General features: G+C 39.0%; 1 protein-coding gene across 4 annotated transcripts in view; it reads right to left on the bottom strand.

Moving 5' to 3' along the window:
• Window positions 1–24,958, bottom strand: part of PLEKHH2 (pleckstrin homology, MyTH4 and FERM domain containing H2) — a 101,771-nt gene that overhangs the window by 30,077 nt on the left and 46,736 nt on the right. For all 4 annotated transcript variants that reach the window (XM_037162070.2, XM_037162071.2, XM_053667067.1 and 1 more), the window contains 7 exons: window positions 24,312–24,470; window positions 12,537–12,617; window positions 8,560–8,739; window positions 5,391–5,499; window positions 4,335–4,447; window positions 2,813–2,992; window positions 739–836 (listed from right to left, as the gene is read on the bottom strand). In XM_037162070.2, coding sequence (XP_037017965.2) covers window positions 739–836; window positions 2,813–2,992; window positions 4,335–4,447; window positions 5,391–5,499; window positions 8,560–8,739; window positions 12,537–12,617; window positions 24,312–24,470 — 920 coding nt within the window. The remainder of the gene's footprint in view (window positions 1–738; window positions 837–2,812; window positions 2,993–4,334; window positions 4,448–5,390; window positions 5,500–8,559; window positions 8,740–12,536; window positions 12,618–24,311; window positions 24,471–24,958) is intronic.

The following is a 24,958-nucleotide window of genomic DNA, read 5'->3' as shown; positions in this document are numbered from 1 at the left end:
GTGTCTTCTAGGAAGACTTTAAAATGTCACCCTTTGTCTAGGTGATTGTTAAGTGATTGTGACTGAAGTCACGTGACCTTGATAACAGAGTCCCCAAAACATATTAAGAACTGGAGAATATTTTTCTACTGCTCAAAGTTGTTTTTTATTTGTTTTTTTGTGTTTGTTTGTTTATCTCAGTTCCAGAGTTTATTTAAGGAACCCAACATCAACCTCTGAGACAAAATGACCCTTGATAACCCTTGGCTGGGTGCCCTGGGTCCCAGTGTAGAAAGCCATTGTGAGAGTTAGATTTTAAATGTCTTTTCACAAGGAAATAAAAATTCTGAAGAAATTCAAGTACACCCAAGTATAAAAGGAGGGAAGACCATTAGGAAATTCTCCACATAAAGAATTCAATGTGGAGAAAAATAGTAATGGAGAAAGCAAAGGAAACAAAATAGTTTCTGTTATAACAATAACTAACACTAAGTCATTCATACTTGAAATATACTCAGACCTTTCACTTAAAAACTTTGTCAGGTTTCAAGCTTTCATGGCACTCTTCCGTAAGAGATTTAACATAACTAACAGAATATTTTCCAAGCTCCACATAAAAAATAACCAAAGGTTCCCTATACCAACACCTGTTTCACACATTCTTCTATAAATGTGCCTGGCAGGTTTCTAAATACTTAGAATGTATCGTAGGTTTTCAGAGGCCACGCAAATGGTTCAGCTGGCTAGTTTTCTGCACACCTGGAATCCGCGTTCCTCTTTAGGTGGAGCCGGAGGAGCCACAGGAAAGGATGATGGGGAAGGAAGAGCCCAACGCACAGCGCCAAGAGCTGCCAGGCCTGGGCAAAGAGAAGGAGCGTAGGTTAGACGCCACGTGGCAGAGATCCAAATCAGGGCCAGTGTGACTGGCGACGTTGATAGTCTTTCCTCTTGTGTGTGTGTGTGTGTGTGTGGTTTTCAAGGTTTTATTTATTTTGGTAGTTGGTAGCTTTTCTTGAACTCAAATATGTTTGCTTCTTCCAACGACACATTATCTTCTTGGAGCACTTGTAATACATAAAAACATTAAAAAGCCACACTGGGTCAAATCCACAATCCACCTAGTTATGCATTTAGTTGTCTACTACTAAGATGCCAAAAGACATGTAGATGAGGTGATCCTACTGACATTACACTCAATGAGGAGGAACATTGCTGTTTGTCGTCATTGTTATTTACAGATTTACTCATTCACTGAAACGTAAGTCATGGCCTTGACAGAGGGCAGATAGAAGACAGGCGGGGGAGGGGGAGGAATCAATGTGGGAGGGGGATGGGTAAGGCAGGGGGGAGTAATGGGGGGAAAAATGGGGACAATTGTAATTGAAAAAATGACAAAAGAAAAATAGTAAAAAAATCATATATCCCCAAACAAAACCAATCTACCCACGCATACTATATATATACATACAAAAATAAGGGGCACGTATATAAATATTAACAGAGTTTAGGTAATAGGATTATACATGACCTTTCCTTTTCCTTTGCTCTATTCTGTATTCTTTCCTATTTTAAATTGTTCTCCATTAAGCAAGTACAGCTTCAATACTTTTTTAAATGTTACATGAAAAAGGAGGAGGAGAAAACAAAGCTCTGTCCTTGCTCTTTTTGAGTTACTTACAATCAGATTTTTTTGAATAACCAACAGAAAGAATGACTGACCGCTGTGGGAGCCGGGGGAGAATTCACAGGAGAGGTGTTGCTGGGGCGGACTGTCAGGGCGACAGGTGGGAACAGAGCAGGGAGATCCCAGTGACAGGGGTAGTGCCCAGCGCAGAGTAGGAAACAACGTAAAGACAGGGTGTGTTTCACGAATGGGGAGCTTTTAGGGCTTCACTGAGTGCTGGGGGCTGGGTGCATAAAATGAAGTGGAGGACGAGGCCACTGGAGCCAGATAATGAAGGGCACTTAAGCCTCATGCAAATGAGGCTTAAGCTTCAAAATCTATCTCCTGCACAGGCCCCTCTATCCAAGGCTCTGGGAAAAGCCCTATCAACTGTATTTACATGATATATGTTCTTTAAAAATGTGGAAAAAGAATACAAAATGTTAATTGTATAAAGGTTCAAGTCCCGCAAAACCTAGGAGTCCTGTATGATAGGGTAAAAAATTTCTATTTCATCCTGTAGTTAACAGGAGTCGGTAAGCAAAGATTAAAACAGGCATTCGTTGAAGAGTGACTAAAAATAAGTGACTAAAAATCACCTGAGAAATATACTCAGCTGCACTAATAATTAAAGAAATGCATTGTAAATCGATAGTGAAATATCACTTTTTACCTGGAAAAATTTAAAAGAAGAATAAACAGAATATTGTTGAAGATACATGGAAATTCTAGACATGAATTCCAAAAACTTCCCTGGACTTGTACTCAAGATTTAGGTCCAAAGATGTATACTGCAGAGGTATTTATTATAAGAAATATAACTGGGAAAACCTAAATGTATAGTCACTGATATGAATGCAGTCATTAATGTTTTGAAAAATGTTGAAGAACACAGGGGAAATGATTGCGTTCTATAGCTTTAAAAAACAAATACGACCACTATAATCCTAGTAATGTGAAAAATGTGAGAGTGTATAAAATATACACACATACATTTCTATAGGAACGTAAATATATACATAAACTGAAAGAGTATACATCAAAATATTAATAGCTATTTTTCTTTTTTACACTTTTTGTATTTCCCAAATGTCTTTATTGAATATGCATCATTCTTACAATGAAGACAGCAACATCATTTTAAATTGCATGTATATGTATCATATATACCTGCAATGGTCCTGGTTGATTCTGTGGCTGTCTCCGTCTTGTCTGTTTAATGAGCTGACAGAAAATTTCATTCTGCAACTCAGGATGTGTCAGGCAGATCTGCAAAGCACTTTGGGCTAGAGATACGTGGTAATCAATTGCAGGGGAGTCAACTGCGGCGTTTATAAAAAGCTGGCAGGTCTGAATTAAGAAAAAAATTACATACTCAAGGCAGTGAATGATTAAATTTATTCTGCATGAATTATATTGATTCTATTCTTAGTAACAGTTTTTTTTCACATGGATGAAAAAGATATATTGCAGTAACACTAATCAAAAGAAATCCAGAGTGGCTACATTAATATCCGACAAAGTGGATTTCAGAGCAAGGATTTCTGCCAGAGATAAAGAGGGTCACTTTATAATAATACAGGGGGTCAGTTCATCTAGAGGACATAATAATCCTAAACGATTATGTACTTAACAAAATCTATGAAGCAAAAATTGGTAGACCTGCAAGGAGAAGGAGACAAATGCACAATTACAGTTGGAGATTTCAATACACCTCTCTCAATAATTGAGAGAACAAGCAGACAGAAAATCAGTAAGGATGTGAAAAACGTGAACAACACTACGAAGCCTCTTGACCTAGCTGACACGTACAGTGAGCACTCCGCACAAGGGCAGGATACGCATTCACCTTAGGGGTATACAGAACACTGACAATCTCTCATTCACCAGACTATCAACTTCATAAGAACAGAAACTGTGGCTTATTTTTATCTTTTTATTCTCTACACAGCCGAAAGTGACAGAGCAAATGTTCAATGAATTAATGGATTTAAAATCTGATTAGACACAGTGTATCTAAGAAACATTAAAGTGTTAATAAACACCAGTGGTTGACTTTAATTATTGTGTCCTTATACAGTAGGTAGTTTTTATCCCTTCTGAGGACAGAATCTAATGAAATAAATTTAGTCTCTACCCTAAAGCACTGCTGCCCAAGCATTACAGCATGCAATAATCAATGAAGAGATATTTCCAGCATTAAACTGTATCATGTTAAGGAAGTATCTGTCACTATTTTGGGAAGAAGAGTTACCAGAAGCTCACTCATGACAAGAGATAAAATAGCCAAATGCTGATATAGTTGAATGTCAGGTTCCAGGTTCTCAGGGGTCTTGAACAGTTGCATAATAAGAATTGGAGAGAAGCACTGGAGAAGGAGGGTGCTGGTCCCTCTCCCAACACTGAGGTAGGTGAGATGGATGGAATCTCTCCACCTGAGAGGTTAATGGGGAAATGATTCTCCTGCTATTGAGTCTTCCATCGCCCAAACTATGCATAGTTCATTCCAGTAAATCCCAAATCCTCACTCAGAAAGCACACTAAATTCACCTAGTTTTATTTCAGTCTATTATTCTTCATCATAATAATCACATTTAAAATTTTCTTGGAAAAAGTAAAACTTTATACCCTCAATTATGATGATTTTTCCAACTACATTTTTATTAACATATAACTCCAGATAAAACTGTACCTTAAACAGTTTAATAGCCTCTGTCTGCAGGGCTTCAGAAGGCAGTGTGGTTAGAGGGGAAACCACTCCTTCCTTGCTGTGGCACAGCGCGGGGTGTCTCCAAATCTGCGAGGCTAAATGCAGAACAAAATAAGAGCAGAAAACAGAAAGAGTCGCTTATTTTGGCCTCCCATTATTAGCCCTTTAGAAATTAGTTCATTCAGGCCTGGCTCACAACTTTAAGTCACCAAGGCCATGGAAAACCTTTGGCAACATTATTTCATTTCATTTTCCTGGCCACTGGGGATTCTTATGTTCCGGTTTCCGAGAAATTAAATCTAGGAGAGGTTGGTCCTAATAGTCTTGGCTGAAACAAGTCACCGGGGCAATATTATGTTGCTTAAATGTGCTAAAAACTGGTAACCCAGGTAAGGAGATGATTAGACATGAGAAGGAGCTGCAGAAAGATTTAGAAAGGAGAAGCCAAAGTAGGAGGAGATAGAATGATAAAGAAGAGCTTGAAGTCATTCCTAAAATCAACATTTATTAAATTCCTATGTTGAACAGTGAAATTAAAATGTGATCCCTGTAATTAAATAAAGCATTAATACAGAATCTAAACTCTCAATGGGAAACCTTAACCCATTAAAAATAATTCCAATGCAAAGCAACAAATGCTATGAAAGGGTTAACTGGCAAAGTGCATCAGGGAATAATTTTAATATTTATTAAGAACCTTTTATGAGCCAGAAGCTGAGCTGGAGTGGGCTGGCTGGGGGAGCTTCTAAGGGAGGTAGGATTTTATCAGGCTGGTGAGGAATGAGAAGGAAGGGGGTCATTTCAGTCAGAGGGGTAATGTGAGCAAAGGCACAGGTGTCACAGAACATGGAATTTGGGGGAATGATGTTGTCCCTGGAGCATAAGAACCATAGGGAGAATCCTGGCCTGTGACAAAAAAAGCCAGTGAAACAGTAGGTCCGTTGCAGAGAAATGAGCCCACAAAGTGGAAACTCCATTAGGCTAAGGAAGTTAGGGTCCATTTCATAAACCATAAAGCCTTATAGGTTATGAACTTACAAGGGTCTCCTTCAATATTTAGCAATTTACACACAAGTTGTTCGAATTCAGTGCCAACATTTATATTGTTACTTCCAGCTGCCACAGTCAGATGATAAAGCCAAGTGTCCTTAAAAACAAAACATTAATAGAGATGTTAATCAATATCTAATTTTTGGTGACTTAGTGGAAAAAAACTTATATAAATAGTAGAAAACTTTGACACTAAACACAACTCCTTAATTTTAAAACAATAACTAAAAGCCACTTATTCACACAACTCTGAAGCAGGCTCACTTGAATTGTGCTCATAGTATATTTTCATACTGTTCACATTTTTATTATTTTCTATAAATGTTTCTTAGAAAAGCAAGATAAAATTAAGGAAAGTATTTGATGTTAGGAGACTAGAATAAATACAACCAGTTAATATTTCTTTAAGAAATACAATAAATTTTATCACATTTAAAATCTGACTCCCATTGCATACAAATAACTTATATAAAATACTTAGGAAATCTAGAAAATTTAAAGAAGAATAATACCAAGAACAAACTTACCTCAACACAGTAAGGACCATATAAGAAAGGCCCACAGATAATATTGTACCCAATGGTGAAAAACTGAAAGCTTTTCCTCTAAGATGTGGAACAAGGCAAGGATGCCTACTCTTGCCACTTCTATTCAACATAGCACTGGAAGTCCTAGCCAGAGCAATAGGGCAAGAAAAAGAAATAAAAGGCATCCAAATTGGAAAGGAGAAAGTAAAATTATATCCATTTGCAGATGACATAATCTTATATATAGGAAACGCTTAAAGATTCCACAAACTGTTAGAACTAATAAATGAAACAAAGTTGCAGGATACAAAATCAGCATACAAAAGTCAGTTGAATTTCTATACACTATGAATAAGTTATCCAAAAAAGAGATCAAGAAAACAATCCCATTTACAACAGTACCAAAAAGAATAAAATACTTAGGAATAACCTTAACCAAGGAGGTGAAAGGCTTTTATACCAAAAACTATAAGACGCCAATGAAAGAAATTAAAGCAGACACGAATAAATGGAAAGACATCCAGTGTTCATGGATTGGAAGATTTAATACTTTTAAAATGTCCTAAAGCATCTACAGATTTAATGCAATCCCTATCAAAATCCCAATGGTAATTTTTACAAAAAAATCCTAAAATTCATACAGAACGACAGAAGACTCTGAACAGCCAAAGCCATCTTGAACAAGAAAAACAAAGCTGGAGGCATCACACTTCTTGGTTCAAACTATATTACAAAGCTACAGCAATCAAACTGTGTGGTACTAGCATAAAAACAAACATAGGGGCCAATGGAACAGAATAAAGAGCCCAGAAACAAAGCCACACACGTACAATCTTTGACAAGGGGTGCCAAGAATATATACACAATGGGGAAAGGATAGTCTCTTCAATAAATAGTATATTTTTAAAAAACTGGATATCCACATGCAAAAAATAAAATTAAACCCTTATCTTACACCATACAGATAAATCATTTCAAAATGAAATAAAGACTTAAACACAGACAACCATAAAACTCCTAGAAGAAAACATAGGGACAAAACTTCTGGACATTGACCTTGGCAATGATTTCTTAGCTATGACACCAAGAGTATAGGCAATAAAACAAAAATAGACAATTGGGATTACATCAAACTGCAAAGGTTTTGCAGTGCAAAGAAAACAATAAAATGAATAGGCAACTTATGACATATGAGAAAACATCTGCAAGCTATTTATCCAATAAAGAGTTAATATCCAAAATGCATAAAGAACTCCAACTCAATAATAAAACAACAACAACAACAAAACCCAAATAATCAAATTTAAAAAATGGGCAAAGGAACCGAATAAACATTTTTCTGAAGAAGATATACAAATGGCTAATGAACATATGAAAAGGTGCTCAACATCACTAATTATAAGGGAAATGCAAACCAAAAACAATATAAAGTATTATACCCATTAGAATGGCTTTCATCAAAAAAAGCAAAGATAAATGCTGGCAAGGATGTGGAGAAAAGGGAACCCTTGTGTGCTGTTAGTGGTAATGGAACTTGGTATAGATGATACTGAAAACAGTATGGGGGTCCTCAAAAAGCTAGAAACAGAACTACCATACCATCTAACAATTCTCCTTCTGGGTACACAGAGGGAATTGAAATCAGGATTTCAAAGACCTATCACATTTACTGCAACACTGTTCGTAATGTCCAACGCATGGAAGCAAACCTCCATGTCCACTCACAGATGAATGAATAAAGAAAAAATGGTGTTTACATACCATGGAGTATTATTTGGCCTAAAAAAGAAGGAATACTTTATAAGAGTTGTTTATGTGTTAAAGATACCAACCATGAAATATTTTGCCAACCATGGTTGGCTAAAGTAGCCAACCATGAAATATTTTATTTTTACATTATCCTTTTAAGTTGTGTTATGATTTTATTTGATATAAATATTTCAATTTTTCTTAGTCAAATCTATCAACCATTTCTACTGTGTTTTTTTACATTGCCTTTTAAAATAAAGTACTTTTTATTCCAAGATCAGATAAAGGCTCTTTAAAGAATTATTTCATTTAACTCTTTAAATTCATCTGAAAATTATTTTGCTATACACATGAGATGACAAACTAAACTAATGTTTTCCTAAATAGTTAATTTCCTCAATGTATAATGAACACAAAATATATGTATTGAATAATCCATTACTTTTGCATTAATCTGTGATGCCTCTTTTGTCATAAATTTTTATCTTGTATTATATTAACATTTATATTTTTATATATGACTATATATACATAATACATATAACAATTTTGTTGAAAATAAGTAAAAAATATAAGGTGGGGGGACCTTAGATTCACCCCAAAAAATCCAGTCTGAGACATCCACATTTGAAACAAAAGGCCTCTTTATTCTTCACCTTCATGCAATAATTTCAGCCTTGAGACCACTTTTATCAACAGGACTGAAAAATGACACAATTAAACAAGGCTTGTTTCTAGGAATGTAGAGAATCTCTGAAAACAGAGCTGAAAGTCTTTAGCAAAGTTTTCTTTCTTATTTCCATTTAATGATTTGAAAGTTATTTCCAGTACTTCAACATTACTCTACATCATTCTAAACCAACCAGTAAGTCCTTACATACCTTTTCATGCTTGGATCCAATCAGGAGGTAAGTTGGGCCTTGGTCTTTGGGGTGGATCACGATGGTGTAATGCGTGGATAACAGGCTTCGCCCACTGGCTTCATAATCTTCATCCGAATCACAGGATCGGTCAACCTCCTCAACTTTAGCCTCCCAGAGTTTGATCTGACCTAAGGGAAACTAAAGTAAATATTAGTGACTGTGACGAAGGCACTTTCTAAATCTTTTCCTAATAAATTTTTTCCTATTTACCTTTACAAAGCACACCTTTTAAAAAATGAATGCCTAAGGGCAATTGGATTGTCCACTTTGTCATGACAACACCATTTACAACCTAAATACTATACCTAATTGTAACACAGAAGAACAATTTGAATATCAGACATTAATTTTTGTGGAAACAGCAAGAAGACTTTACTTAGTCAAGCAATGATGTAACTCAGTCAGAATATTCATTTGACTTTTTCCCCTGCAGAATTGATTTGATTGAGGTATTGGATCAGAAGGACAAGGGCAGACAGTCTCAATACTATTCACAGAAAAAGTAGCACAATTAGGGAGCTGGTATAAAGACACGTGATTAACTGTCACCCTAAACACCAATAAAATGAGCAGTGTTCTATGAAGGTAATTATTAACATACATAACATAGCACAAAACAATGCCATAATTTCTTCCACCTTTATTTAAAGGTAAAAACTTTTTAAAACTAATGCACATTAAATTTTACCAATTCTTTTATTGAAAAAACCAATTATATCTGCTGTGTTGAATATTCAGCATATTTGTTTTGAATCACCTGTTTTAACGAAGTATATGTTTTTCCAGGAAAATACACAATCTGCTTCTGGCTCACAGCTTCTAAAATATCTGACCAGGTTCGCCACCGCAGTCTGAAAATGTTCATTCTAACTCCAAGAATACTTACCATCATCCATTTCATGCTCAGGCCCAGGGCTCAGTGCTTGGGCTCTTTTTCCATCCATATTCACATGGGGGACCACATCCACGCTCATGGCTTTCTACCAGCATTTACTAGCTATTTCTACACTGATAAGTCCAGACCCACCATCTCTACTTAGATGTCTAACGGCATCTCAAATTCAACTCAGTAAGTCCTCTCCCACACCCAACTCTGCAGTGTTCCCCATCTCAGCTGTTGCTAACTTTATCTTTCCAGCTGTTTATGCAAAAAACTTTGGCATCATTACTGACTTGATTTAGTTTCTCTTATATCCCATACCTTTCGGCCAACAATACCTGTCAGCAAGCTTTTCAGAATATATCCCGAATCTGGGCACTTCTCACACCTCCATTACCACCATGAAACCACAAAAATCATTCGCTTGGATTACTGTAATAGTCACACGCCTAGCCACCTCCTTATTCTCTCAGACAGCTGTTGGAGTGTTCCTTTGAGTCATAAATTAGATCTTGTCACTGCTCTGATGAAAAACCTCCAATGGCTTCTCATCTTACTTGGAGTAAAAGCCAAAGTCCCTATGATAAGGCCTCACGTGATTTGGTCCCTGTTACATCTATGAACTCATCTCCTGCTATTTTTCTCTTCCTAACAGACTCCAGCCCCAACACACTGACCCTCTCAGGATTCTTCAAACAAAGCAGCCATGCTCCTGCCTCAGGGACTTTGCACATGCTTTTCCCCCACTGCCTGAAATGCTCTTGCCTGAAATGCACACACAGCTGCTCTCTTACTTCAGAATTTGGTTAAAATGTCACCTTTTCAGTGAGGTCTTACCTGGATATCTTAGGTAAAAATGCAATATTGTCTGCCCAATAGCTTATTAATAGTACAATTAATTCATTCAATTAAATGTGTTGTTTTCATGAAAATATGACTTTTCCCCATTAAATTAATAACAATTATTTTCCAAGTAGTTACTGTGTGCAAAGCACTATTCTGAGCACCGAATGAAGAAAATTTACTTCCGAGGGAAAAATGCAAAACTAACTTATGTATGCTTTCAGACAAAGAGAGTCAGTAAACAAAAGCAAAATAATAGGGCAGAAACACATTAATAAATAAAAAGCAAACTTTAAAAAATGGAATAAAGAAAACGAATTCTACTATGATACTACGTGACAATGCTATCATAATTGTATGTTTTCGGCATATCCAATCATATAAAAATCAAGGTTTTATCAACCCCAATATTTAGAAGTGATTTTTCATTTTACCAGAGGATTCACCATAGCTCCATAAACAAAGAATAGATCTAGTGCTTTTATTAAATATTTTACCTGAATAAAAACGACACCGATCCAGATTAAAAGCAAGTTGTTCTGAAATACCTACAGCACAAAATGAAGCAGACCTATTCTGACTCCCATGCATTCTAAACACTCTTCCAGCAGTTATAGTGGATTTCTACTTATCAGTCCGCATTCTCCTGACTTGTTTCTTCTGTGACCAAGGTTACCCATTTAATTAAATCATTATTGTTGGTATCATTATTATTACTGATGGTGAGAACACAAGTTTCCCTCAGCAAATTTAAATTTTTTTTATTTATAAAATGCATGCTTATTATAAAAACTTAGTAAGCATAAAAAGGTATTTTTTTAAGAAGAAGGAAAAAAATCACCCATAATTCTACCATCACAGATAATTACTCAACATTTAGTATAGTTCTTTCCCATCTTTCCGCTATGTATATTTTTACAAAGATTGCCAGACGGAGAATTATAAACTCAGTGTCCTAACCACCACCTTCTTTTAGTGTCCCGGTAACTGCAGAAGAGAAGTTGGGAATTATATTTGTCAGAATCCCTTTCCCTGTATGGTTCTGAGTTAGCATTTGCCTACGAGAGAATTTGCCCGAGATGTGACAGAGACGTCATTCTCCCTCTAAGACAGTTGCCATCAGATGCCTGGGCTGATGGGAGAATCACAGAAGCTTCCTAGTAAACTGTCAAGAACCAGCTGCCTCAGCACTTTGGGCTCAGTTTCATTGTTGACTTCTGGGACCACCAGTGGCAGCTTCCCTGATGCCTATTCCTTCAACTTTTCTAAAAGTTATGTATGTCCCTGATATTAAAACTGTTATACCTGGAATACACAGAGTGGCTTCTATTTTCCTGACTTATAATTTAGTTGGGATTATACTGAATTTATAATTTTGTATTGTGCTTATTCATGTAGCAATATGTGAGCATTTCCCCACATTACTTAAGTGGTCTCATTTTTAATGGCTGTGCTGTGTTAATTCCCATCCATGAGCAGCACTAAAAATACTGGCATGCATTTTAAATGCAGCTGCTCAGAACTGAGAGTGCAGTCTGTGAAAATGGAACAGAGAAAATTAACTGACCATGCGGTCACTGGACCACACAGTGGTCGGCCAAAGGCTGCTGTTCCGGGCAGCTGGCATCATTATGTCATATGAGTATCCTTGGGCCGTGTTGGTTCAGTTGCTATGGCTTCAGTAACCCAAAGGTAACACAGTGTACGCATAGTAACAGGGCACACATTTCATCTTTGTTAGGTATCTCATCCTTTTATTCTGCAAGTGAACATAACTCAGGTTCTTTTGGAGAGTAGATTAGTTAAAAAATGAGTAAACAGGATATAAATAGGTAGATGAATGAATAGATAAATGGAATCTAGGGATTTGAGGGCCTGGGATGGCACTGGATTCTTTTTTCTCCCTGCTCTTCTTTCTTACCTTGTTATTCCCTTCATTCAACCTTCTCTAGTCTGTCAGACCCGGAAAGTATGAGAAATTGATGGTTGTGAATAAAGTAGAAAAGATTTTTCTAAGAAAAAGATGCATTAAATAAAAGTTGCAAAAATATAATTAAGAATCGATTCCTTTGTAGGTACATGATTACTCAATAAGCTTTATGCAAAATTTCAATCTTATCAAAAATTCTAAAGTGTTAGCAACAGAAAAAACTTTTAAAACAAAACAAACAAAAAATTTCTCTAATTTAGCACATTAAAAATACATACATACCTTATCTTCTTGACTTCGAAAATAATACAAGGTTTTTCCTACAAGGGTACACCAGACTCTCTTAGAATAGCCATGTTTTACCTGAAATCATATTTCAAAGAATTACAAATGTAGCTAGCCCAGAACTCTAACACCTTAAAGTACAGCATATATACTCTATTGGGAGCTGTATAGGTAGCAGTTTGCTCAAGGTGTGATACTCCAACTAGGCTGTCCAAATGTGGTTTAAGATTTACCCTTTATAGTACGGCATGGCATGTTTTGCTTTGGTGCTCACCACCCAACATTTACTGTATGTCAGGTACCATGCCTGAGACTGAAGACTCAAAGATGGAGAAAACAAGATGCCAGTTTCACAAGGAAATGTGTTCCACAGTTTCCATGCTTCACAGATTTCCAGTAACCCTAAGGTTCTCTAGGTTAATACCTTATGCTAAAAATGAGAAAAGATTAAAACCTAAAGAATTACAGTGATTTACAAATGTAAAAAATGCATTCATTCAAAACATTTGGTGTCCTCTCCAGAAACAGTCATACTAAATAACAGAGTAATATTAAAAGCTAGTTATGTCTTCAATGTCAGGAACTATGCTAAGTGACTGGGACAAAATTTGAATCGGGCTCTTGATTTTTGAATAGTTCGAGACTGGTCCAGGTATGAAGGGTACAGCCACGAACAAGGCACAGTCTCCTTGCTCAAGGGCTATGTAGCCTTGTGTGAAGACAGACAAACCTTCATCAAGAACACAGAGCTTGCATTTATATGCATTTTTTGTCAAAGACATTTTATCAATGATTTTACTGAATATTGCGGGGTTTTCATCATTTGGTGTCTTTACCCTTGGTTCCTCCCTGCCCCAGTCCTGCCCAGGTATCGGCATTGAAGATCTCTGCCAGCCAGTCACAGCTATACCCGCAATCCTAGACAGACACCAAGAACCCCACTCCCGCAAGTGGGCAGATTGACGATGGGCCCTAGTGCCCCAGACTAGAATGCGGTGCACCTGAGTGAGCTTGCCTTATGACTCCACTGCCCTACCAGCCCTGCCAAAGTTCTGCTGTGAGACCAGCCCTCTCCTGCAATAGTTAGAGTGGGCTGCAGTCTGGAGAGGCCTGCCCCCTGGACACCAAGACACTGGCCAGTACCACCGAAGCACAACATTCTGCTATCGTGCTTGCCTGTGGTGACAAGCATTAAGGAGAAAAATAAAAAAACAAAACAGGAAAAGAGAAGGATGTGCATGGTTAGGGGGAGATTGTCCTAGGATTTAAAATAAGGTGCTCAGGAAGGCCTCGCTGAGGTTGAGTCAAGGCCGGAAGCAAGGAGGTGAGCTACTGAGTGGTATGAGAGGAGAACACTCTGGGCAAAGGGAGCAGCACTTTCCAAAGCCCTGAGGTGGTACGTGCTGCCCTGTGTCTGAGACTGAGCCCGTGAGGACAGAGGTCCTGGGGTAGGGCCCGGGGTGAGGGCACATATTTTGCAGGACACTTGCATGACTTGTATTTAAATGGACTAGTAATACATTGAGAAAGATATAAAATTATTGACAATAGATTTTTACAGTAGGCAAGTCACTCCAGTAGAAAAGGGCTGAATTTTGAGGTCGACTGGAGTGGCTTAAACCCCAGTTCTACCGCAGACCAGATGGATGTCCTCAGGCAACTGACAGCCTCCCACCTGTGGGTAACAGGAGATTGCTGTGCACCTCACTGGGCTGTGCGGTAACCAAAGGAGAAAATGTACACAGGGAGTAATAGTAGTTACTCAATAAATGTTTCCTTCCTCACTACGCATAAGGAGAAGTAAAACATGTTTCGCTTAAACCCACAAACGCCGCCAGTCTGGGCTTTTAGAGTTATGGTTTAAGCAAACAACTCCACCACCTCCTGTTTGACAGATTTAGAATGCTTCTTGAGAAAAAACAAAAAATGTTTCATTTGGCAAGACATTCCAGTCTAATTAAATTTAGAAACATGTGTTTACAGACAAATATCCTGGAAGTTTTAAATAGTTGGTGTTATGCAGGGTTTTTTTTTTCTTCTTTTAAACAAACTTATCAAAACTGGAATATAATACATCAGGCTGTAGAGAGCACCCTTTAGAAATGATTTATCTTTAAAGTAGAACAACGCACACTTTTTTAACGCACACTACAAATTAATGAAGACCTTTGCCAACTCACTGTAAAAGCTGTGTTTAGTATGTAGAGCTAATAATATTAGGATTTCTTTAAACTCTGACTTATTCTAAAAAACTTGTAATAAAGCAAATTACACTAGAAGAATCCTCATGAAGATTTCAAGGCAACCTCAAACTTCAAGGCTTTGGGGGAGTAAATAATGGAAAGAATGGGTTTTTACCTTGCATCCCTAACAAAAATACTTCCTTTCAGCACTGTTTGAAATTCTGAAGGCAGTATCCCAATGGGCCTTTGTCATCACACACAACATAAGCTCCCTGGTCTCTCTTTTCCTATGTTCTTCTACCTGTAGCCTGGTCCACCACATATCCTGACACCAGCCTTGCTGACTTCAGTATCCAGGTGAAACTCTCATGATAATAATAATTATTTTTTGAAGTGTTTATACGTGCCAGCCACTGTTCTAAAAAATTTACCTGCTTGAGTAATTCATTTAGTCCTCCCAGCACCCTGTGAGGTTGGCAGTGTTATTATTCCCACTTTACAGATGAGGATGCGGAGGCCCAGAGCCTGTAGGTAACTTACTCAAGGTCACACAGTGGCCAGCGTCACAGCCAGGACCTGCGCCCATGCTCCTGTCCTAGCCTTTTTGCTACACTGCCTCTCCACGTCCCTAACCCAGAGTTCTTTGCTGTCTTTATTTGCTGTCCCTACACTTTTACCATCCATCCCCTGGTCACACCTAGTCCGCTCCACTTCTGAAGTTTATAATGTTCCCTCTGATCTCAACCTCCCTTCACCTCCCTCTCTCCTTACACTACTCTGGCTCCTTGAATTCATTCAAAACTTTGAGTCCACTGTTCCTCCCATTTTATTCCAGAGTACCAGTTCCCTCCTGGCTTCTCTTCCTTCTCCACCAACCTATGATCCTATGTTTGATCCTATGCCAGCTCTTGCTCCAAGACCTGTGGTTACGTTGCATTCCTACGCTGCTGACAAACCCATCCAACACAATTTCTTATCCATTTTCTTTTAAATAACCCAGTGGGGAGTGTGGAAAGAGAAAGAAGATTATGGTCATGAGGGGTTCTATGAAATAACATTAGGCATAGTTAATTGTTGAAACTGGGTGATGAATATGTGAGGGTTTGTTCTATTACTCCTTATGCTTTTATATATGTTTGAAAATGCCCATCATAAAACATTGATATTTAAATCATCATCTTGATAGATATGTATAAGCAAGTAAAATGTTAACAGTAGAATCTAGGTGGTGAGAATATGGGTGTTCAATGTAAAATTCTTCTAATTTTTATGCATATTTGAAAATTTACATACTAAAATGTTAGGGAAAAATTACTGTCTTCACAGCACTACAATGTATATTCTCTGCTCCTATTTGCGGGACTTTAAAGACATTAAAAATACATAAATTCAAATCACCATCATCAGATGGGTCCTCAGTAACATGCACCAATTCTCTGTCTGCTTGAGTTTGATGTCTTACTTCCCTGTAAGGCATCCAGATTTCTCCCCACCACCCTTCCACACACACAAACTCAGCGAGTAACTGTTTCACGGGGTGATCTTCATCAGGACAACTGAGGCCATCAGACATCACACTCAACGCCCCACGAACTTGCGATTCACCCTTGCTCATCTTCCTGGCAGTCCAGCCCTCCCACTGTGCCTTCCCACCACTTAACCCCCTTCAGCCCATTGCGGGGCTAGGGGTAACTGCCCAATACATTTTTGTTTTTTAAATAGATAAATTCTTATTGACAAAACATTTTTCCTAAGCAGTAAAAGTTGCAAGAGTGAATATCCAGAATCATATTAGCCAAGTTCTTAATATCTACCTACGTATTTCTGTACTTAATCAGAACACTGTGACAACTTGGAAGAAATCCCTGCTCCCCTCTGAGGTACTCAAAGTTGTTCCACAGTAGCTCCAACTGTAGCCTGAATGTGAGCTCAGAATGAGTCACTAAGAATAAAATTGAGGGACGTTTTTCTCTTATAAGGCTCTCAGGGTGAGAGTATGGGGGCGGACAAGGCCACATAAATCGTAGGAAGAAAACCTAATAAGCATCCTGTCTGTAAACCCCAATGGTTTAGTCATTTGATAATCACATCAACTTACACTCATATTAAAGTCTAAGGGCTTGACATACATGGTCCTTGGAAAAGGAGGACAGCTAGTGAATTACAATAAGAATGTGATTTAAAGTAGCACTATATTCACTGGAAAAAATATATTTATACAGTACTGGGGGGTTCTCAAACCCATCGGTAACTGAAAAAAAACATTTTTATGGTAATGTAATATTTTGGAAAAAAACAAACCACAAGTAACATTCATTTCTTTGTTCCATGTATTGAATTTTTTTCCTGTTACTTTTGGAATAGCTGGTCGGTCTTTGTAAACACTATGAACAGCACCCACTTACACCCCTGTATTAATACTAAGATCGATTACATGGTGGTGTAGCTCATCAGTGTCTAAGTTTTTCACCTCTTTCATAAAGCCCATGAATAACGAGTGATTGTAGGTTATTTTTGTGTGTAAATATCTTATTGTATTTCTCTAGAAGTGACAGTAAATATCTGTCAAAACCAACTGAAATTTAAAAATTTAAAAATAATATTTCTTAGCATAAAGCAATACTCACTCAATAAAAAGTTAGAAAACAGAGCTAAGCCAACATAAAATAAAATAAAATTTCTGGGGCTATTCAATATGCATCGGCCAATTTCCCCTGCAGCACTGGTGGTAGAGTGGCGAGTATGCCTGCCTTCCATTCAGACTTTTCCCTATGAATAATGTTTAATAAAAGTGGTGCTTTACAGCACTGTATACGTTCGAAGTGAATCTAATCTGCTCTCTACTTGTTTCATCACCCAATACATCATAACATTTCTGTGGCATTAAATATTCTTAACAATTAAAATGACTGCACAGTAAAGCACTACCTGATTATAAAATATTTAGTTAAGCTATCTCCTACTCTATATCTAAATTGATGCCAATTTTTCTTTATTATAAACTATGCCATGCAAGTAGCCTTTCTGGGGTAATGGAAATGTTCTATATTTTCATAAAGTGACAGTAAATATCTGTTAAAACTCATCAAACTCTATACTTAAAATCTACATTTTGGAGCCAGAAGATGGCACCAAGTAGGTGGAAGCTGAGTTCACTTGCTTTAGCCCCCAAGTCCGATTCTCAGCTGATCTTCCAACAAATATGTTGAACAATGAATGGAATCTTAGCTGATATGGAGTTTTGAGCCAAGGAGTACAGAAGACACTTCACAATGAGCAGTAAGTAGATTTTATGAGATAAAGGGGAAATACCCCATATATGGAGCCTGTAGATGTGGAGAGACTGATCAGAAACCAAAGCTTCGTGGTTCCCTCCCCTCCCAGGGCAAGGACCTCAGGCCCTCGGGGAGTCCACAGACCCGGCCAGGAGTGACTTGGGGAGATGTCCGAGGTGGGGGAGATCCAGGCTACACACGTGCAGCGAACAGCATGTCATCCATAGCTGAAGCACCAAATGCCAGCTGGGAGATGCCAGAGAGTGGGGGGTGGGAGGGCAGCGGAGGACTCTATCTGCACATGGGTCGGGCCGAGGCAGGCTGCAGCCAGCCATGCCCATGGGAGACCTCTGGCTTTCTGGAGAGATGGTGTGGTCAGAAAGCTGGACAGTTACTTGGTGCTGCTGTGTATGTGCCACAGAAAGACTTTTTCAAAGGGGAGCTGAGGCGTATTGGGCAGGGACCCTGTGTACAGCTGCCTTGACAACAAAGTGACGAGACTGAAAGTGCAGTTTGTTCCCAGTGAATACAGCTGGGTGGAAAGATCAGAAAAGCAAAGAGATTCCTGGTCTTAACTCAGTGTGGCCAGCAAGTCAGGGGCTACGCAAAATGGAGAGTTTGGGACTGTGTCTACTACTAGGGCAGTGGGCTGGGAATTAGACGGGCAAGAGTCGAGAGCCTGAGATTATTTACAGCCAGGCAGAAGCCCCTTCTCCAGCAGAATTCAAACCTCTAGGATGGGAAGGACTACTCAGTCCCCACCTCCTGTAGGATTGGTAGAACAGGTAGGACAGGCTCAAAAACCCCCTGTGAATGCGTGTCCATAGGAGAAAGGCAGGCAGAGAATCCGGATCCTGCCCAGCCTCGGCTCTCACACAGAACTGCCATAGCACCAAGCAGAAAAGAGCTGACCCCCTTATACAGATCAGACTCTCCCTTGAAATGGACAGTTAGTCCATCAGAAAGTATACAGTATTGGATATAAGCTGAGACAAAGGAACACACCCATAATTTTCCCAGAAGACTGGGAACAGGCCTCCCAGAGGAAACCCAGGGAATTGAAATAGAAGCCCCCTCTAGAGGCAAGTGAAGGTGATACATGGGGTGCTGCTAGAAGTTGGATGACCCATCCCTGGACTGTGAGCTGATAAAAAGCTAGGGGCAGATTGGGAAGGAGAAGACGGAAGGCCAACACCAAACTCTGCTGAGACGAATTCCATCTCATTCTTCTTCAGAATTTGCATTATCCTTTTTTTTTTTGCATAGCCCTTTAACATATCTTCATTCTCTTCAACTGTATCCCAACTAATTCACTGGTTTTTGTCTTGTATTTTTCATTCTTCTTATTTACGGTTTTATATATATTTTTAAATATATTTTATTGATTATGCCATTACAGTTGTCCTATTTCCCCCCCTTCATTCCCCTCCACCCTCCGTACCCCTCCCCCACCATTCCCCCCTTTCGTTTATGTCCATGTGTCACAAGTCCTTTAGATTCTATATTTCCCATACTATTCTTGCCCTCCCCCCTATCTATTTTCTGCCTACCATCTATGCTACTTATTCTCTGTACCTTCTCCCCTCTTCTCCTCCTCCCACTCCCCTGTTGCTAACCCTCCATGTGATCTTCATTTCTATGGTTCTGCTCCTGATCTAGCTGTCCTCTTAGTTTGTTTTTGTTTTAGGTGTGGTTGTTAATCACTGTGAGTTTGCTGTCCTTTCAATGTTCATCTTTTTTATCTTCTTTTTCTTAGGTAAGTCCCTTTAACATTTCATGTAATAAGGGCTTGGTGATGATGAACTCCCTGAATTTGATCTTATCTGAAAAGCACTTTATCTGTCCTTCCATTCTAAATGAAAGCTTTGCTGGAGAGAGCAATCTTGGATGTAGGTCTTTGGTTTTCATGACTTGGAATACTTCTTTCCAGCCCCTTCTTGCCTGCAAGGTCTCTTTTGGGAAATCAGCTGACAGTATGGTGGGAACTCCTTTGTACGTGACTGTGCCCTTATCTCTTGCTGCTTCTAGGATTCTCTCCTTCATATTAATCTTGACTAATGCAATTATGATGTGCCTTGGTGTGTTCCTCCTTGAGTCCAACTTCTTAGGAACTCTCTGAGCTTCCTGGATTTCCTGGAAGTCTATTGCCTTTGCCAGAACGGGGAAGTTCTCCTTTATTATTTGTTCAAATAAGTTTTCCCCTCGTGGCTATTCCTCTTCCCCTTCTGTTCCTCTTCCCCTATAATTCGGATGTTGGAGCGTTTAAAGATGTCCTGGAGGTTCCTAAGCCTCTCCTCATCTTTTTTTAATTCTTGTTTCTTCATATTTTTCTGTTTGGTCATTTTTTCCTTCCTTCTGGTCTGCTCCCTTGATTTGAGTCCCAGTTTCCTTTCCATCACTATTAGTTTCCTGTGCATTTTGCTTCATTTCAATTACTGTAGCCTTCATATGTTCCTCTAATTTGTGGCTAAAATCAACCAGTTCTGTGAGCACCCCGATCACCAGTGTTTTGAATTGTGCCTCTGATAGGTTGGTAATTTCTTGATCACTTAGATTTATCGGCTCTGGGGCTCTGAGTTCTTCTTCTGCCAAGTTTTGATCTGTTTGTGCCTGTTACTTTTGAGGAGAGGTGCCTTAGGTGTTCACCAGGGCGGGGCCACCCAGGTCGCTGGTTTTTGACGCTGTATGTGGGGGCGGGGCCAAAGAGGGAGCAATGGTGGTCCTCTCTGCTCGCCAGGTCCGCCTCACCGCTCGCCCCCGCCTGTTTATTTGAGTGCAAATGTGCAAGCCCACCGCCCTACGCCGGGGCCTTCGAGGTCTGTCTCAATGCTCATCTCTTCACTGGTTTATCTGCACACAAATGCGTGACTGCAGACAGACAGCTGTGCCACGTCTCCCCTGGGTCCGCCCGTAGCTACCCCACACCTGGGATCCATACCCTCCGCTGCTGTCTCGCCACCCGGGTCGGGGGATCTTTTATGCCCGACCCCGCTTGGCTGCTGGCTTCGCCCCTCTCACCAGTTTAGCTGAGTGGTTCGTTATTCTCAGACTCCGTATTGTTTGATTTTCTTTGGTTTGGTTGCATTTATTGTTGTTAAAACTTTGTTGTTTTTTAGATTTGGTTGTGCGAGGAGGCAAAGTGTTTCCACCTACGCCTCCATCTTGGCAGAAGTCTCCTGATCACCAGCGTTTTGAACTGTGCATCTGAAAGGTTAGCTATCTCTTGGTCGCTGAGATTTATTGGCTGTGGGGCTTTGAGCTGTTCTTGAGCCATAATGTTTCACACCTGTTATGTATCAGGGGTGGAGCCTCAGGTGTTCACCGGGGCGGGGCCACCCAGGTCGCTGGGTTGTGACACAGTATGTGGGGGTGGGTCAGAGAGGGGCAATGATGTTTGTTCTGCTCTCAGATTTTGTCCCCTCTGCCGCTTCCCACAAGCAAATTGGGGCCTTCTGGTGCTGGTTCACAGGTGTGTGGGCTTGTGCGCCCTCCAGGACCTTGTGGGTCTCTCCAACAAACTCTCTGTGAGCCTGGGAGCTTCTCATGGCACCTCCACCCTGAAAGTCTTTCCAATTGGTGCTTTCAGGCCCTAATTCCCGTCGCTGGGGCCCTGGCCTGAGTGGTCTGTCTGACTGCTCACTCCTTCGCTTGGTTTATCTGCGCGCGAATGTGTGACTGTGGTCAGCCAGCCACCTTGCGCCCTCACTGGGTCCGCCCATTGCCACCCCACACCTGGGATCGGCCAACCGCTGCCTGCGCTCCTGAGCTCCTGAGCTCCTGGGTTGGTCCAGCTGATCTTTCCTGCCCGACTCCACTCCGCTGCTGACTCTGCCTCTCTTACCAGTCTGGATGAACGGTTCGTTGTTGTCAGACTTCCGTACAGTTCAATTTTCTGTGTTTTGGCTGCATTTTTGTTACCAAAACTTTGTTGTCTTTAAACTTGGTTGTGCGAGGAGGCACAGTGTTTCCACTTACGCCTCCATCTTGGCCGGAAGTCCCCAGTTTTATATACTTTTAATTTTATTATTCAAATCTCACATAATACCCTTCCCTTGACTTACTACATTTTGTCTTTTTCCTGCCCTTTTTTATTTTCATTGTAAAATTTATTTCTCCCTCTCTCTGTGCCTTGTTCCTGTCCCTCACTCTTACTATTTCTCCTCTCTGTGTGATAAAAAAATCATTCTTCCTTCCTTTAGTCAGCTCACAGTATTTTTCCTTTCTTATAATATCCTTATTTTCTTCATTAATTGTGGCTTGTTTGCTGTGTATATGGCAGTTACTGGTTTTTTCAACTGTATTCCTATTTGTTCACTATTTTTTAGTTTTAAATCTCATGGTTACTCTCCCCATCTTACTTCATTTTGTCTTCCTCCTGCTCTTGCATTTTTGAATTTGGGATTTTATTTTTTCCATTTCTTAACCTGGATTCTATTCCTTACTCTTATTATTTCTTCTCCCTTTATCCTCTCAAAATCATTTTTCTTTACCATAGACATTTCATTTCTCTTTCTTATAATATTCTTATTCTCTTTTCACCTTTATTAATCTTTGCTCATCTGTCATTGTTATTGATCCTATTGTGTTCTTTGTTCAATTTTGTTCTTATTAGTTCACTATTTTTAAAATTTTATTCCAAACCTTGTATTATACTCTTCCCTTTTCTTACACTATTTTGCCATCATCTTTCCCTTTATTTACTTACATTTTAAATATTATTTTCTCCTTTCCTTTGCCTCATTTCTATTCCTTTTATTATTTCTCCTTTTCCTTCCCTCTCAAAATCATTTTTCTGTCCTTTAGTCATCTCATATTCTTTTTTCTTATAAGTGTGGAGAAAAGGGAACCCTAGTGCACTGTTGGTGGGAATGCAGACTGGTGCAGCCACCATGGACAACAGTATGGAGTTTCCTCAAAAAACTAAAAGTGGAACTGCCTTTTGACACAGTAATTTTGCTGCTGGGAATACACCCTGAGAATCCTGAATCACCATTTCAAAAGAACTTACACACCCTGATGTTTATAGCAACTCTGTTTATAATAGCCAAGTGCTGGTAACAGCCTAAGTGCCCATCAGTAGAAGAATGGATCAAAAAACTGCGGTACATTTACATAGTGGAATACTACACAGCAGTGGAAAGAAGAAAGTTCTATTTTTTGCGACAGCACAGATGGAACTGGAGAATATTATGCTAAGTGAAATAAGCCAGGCAGTGAAAGACAAATACCATATGATCTCACCTATAAGAGGAATCTACTGAACAAAATAAACTAATGAACAAAATACAATCACAGGTATGGAAACATGGAACAGACTGACAGTGACCAGAGGGGAGGGAGGAGGAGATAAGGGTGGAAAGAAGGGGAAGGGATTAAAGAACCTGTATGAATGACACACAGACATGAACAGCTGCGTGGGAATTGACTGGGAGTAGAGGGTGGGATGGGCAGAGGAGGACAAGGGGGAAAAATTGGGACAACTATAATAGAATAACAATTAAAAAATCTTTAAAGACTTACATTTTAGTATATGCTAATTATATCTAATTTTTAATAGAAAAAAGCAATGCTGTGATCAATATTCTTATATTTAAATCCTTTGCAAATTAATACTGTTTCCTGAGCATAAATTAATGGATTGAGATTACTGAATCAAAGGGTGTGCATGTATATTTTTAAAACATTACTACTCATTCATTCATTTGTTCTTTCAAAAATATTTACTGAGTAAACAGTTTGGCCAAGACATTGCCACATTGCCTTCTACAGTAATTCTCTCACTAGCAGATTTCTTAATTCATGTCCATAGCGCATTTCATGATGTTAAAAAATGACTCTCCTTTGACTAGATTTTGAAAATATCTATCATTTCAAGTTGTGCTTTTTAAAGAACACCACTAGTGGTGAGAATTAAATATCTTTCCATTTGCTTATGGATCATGGGTATTTCTTCATGTTTGCCAGCTCCACTTTCCCCCATGTGGTTTGTTCCTTCTCCACACTGGTATTCTTTGCTTACTGATTTAAAAAGCTTGTTTTTCAGCCATTTCAAATACTTTTTCAAAGCTTTTCATCTGTTTGTCAAAAATTCTGCCCAGAAAAATTTTGAAAGTAAAAACATTTTAATTTTTATGCACAGTAGTCAAATTTGTCATTTTTTTCTTTTTATGGTTTTGGTCTTTGGTATCACTTAAAACCCACTTCCCGCCCCAAGAAAAGATAAATATTTAGTGTGTATTCTCTGACGCCCACTGTCCACGATCAGTGAGGCTGATTCGTTGCCTGGCGCACTGCCGTGCACTAGACACTCCTACCTTGGTGAGCAGGCCTTTCACCGTGGGTTTGCCCTCTGGCTGTAGGAAAAGCGGGTTGGCAGCTTGTACTCGAAGAACGTTCTGTAACACTTTAATCCATTCCTCCAGTATATTGGGAGAATCTGCAGTCAGATAGTATGTGTGTTTTTCAGTGGTCAACTAAAAAGGGATGAAAAGAGACAGGAAAGGGACCTCTAAAAATTTAGGATTATTAGCATTTCCTTGACCATTCTTCAAACATCGCAACTGCGCATGGAAACAAACATGATAAACCTTGAATCCTAGGTGCTAAATAAATGACTTCAGAAATAATTTAGTATATTATAACTAACCACTTTGTGGGAATTCCAATTAACTTTTGGTTGCATAGAATTTTTTTCACTTCAGTTTAAACTTTTCATAGTATTAAACTTTTGGGCCATAATTTATGTTGTTTACTCAAAATATTTCCCTTTTCCCCTTAAATGTGCTATAGGCTCCTGTTGCTGAAGTAAGGAGCAGAATGATTGAAGACTCTGCTAAAATAACACATTTTTAACAAATCTAGGAGTTATCTGTTATAGAAATAAATCAATTATGAATAAAATAAGATCTTGCATATAAGAGAAATTCTTGGAACTAACATGTGATCAGACATTATAAACTTG

This window comes from Artibeus jamaicensis, unplaced genomic scaffold (assembly GCF_021234435.1).
Source record: "Artibeus jamaicensis isolate MK-2021 breed Jamaican fruit bat unplaced genomic scaffold, CSHL_Jam_final contig_465, whole genome shotgun sequence".
Taxonomy (NCBI): domain Eukaryota; kingdom Metazoa; phylum Chordata; class Mammalia; order Chiroptera; family Phyllostomidae; genus Artibeus; species Artibeus jamaicensis.
The sequence above is the reverse complement of the archived record's forward strand: the minus strand, read 5'-3'. Positions and strand labels throughout refer to the sequence as shown.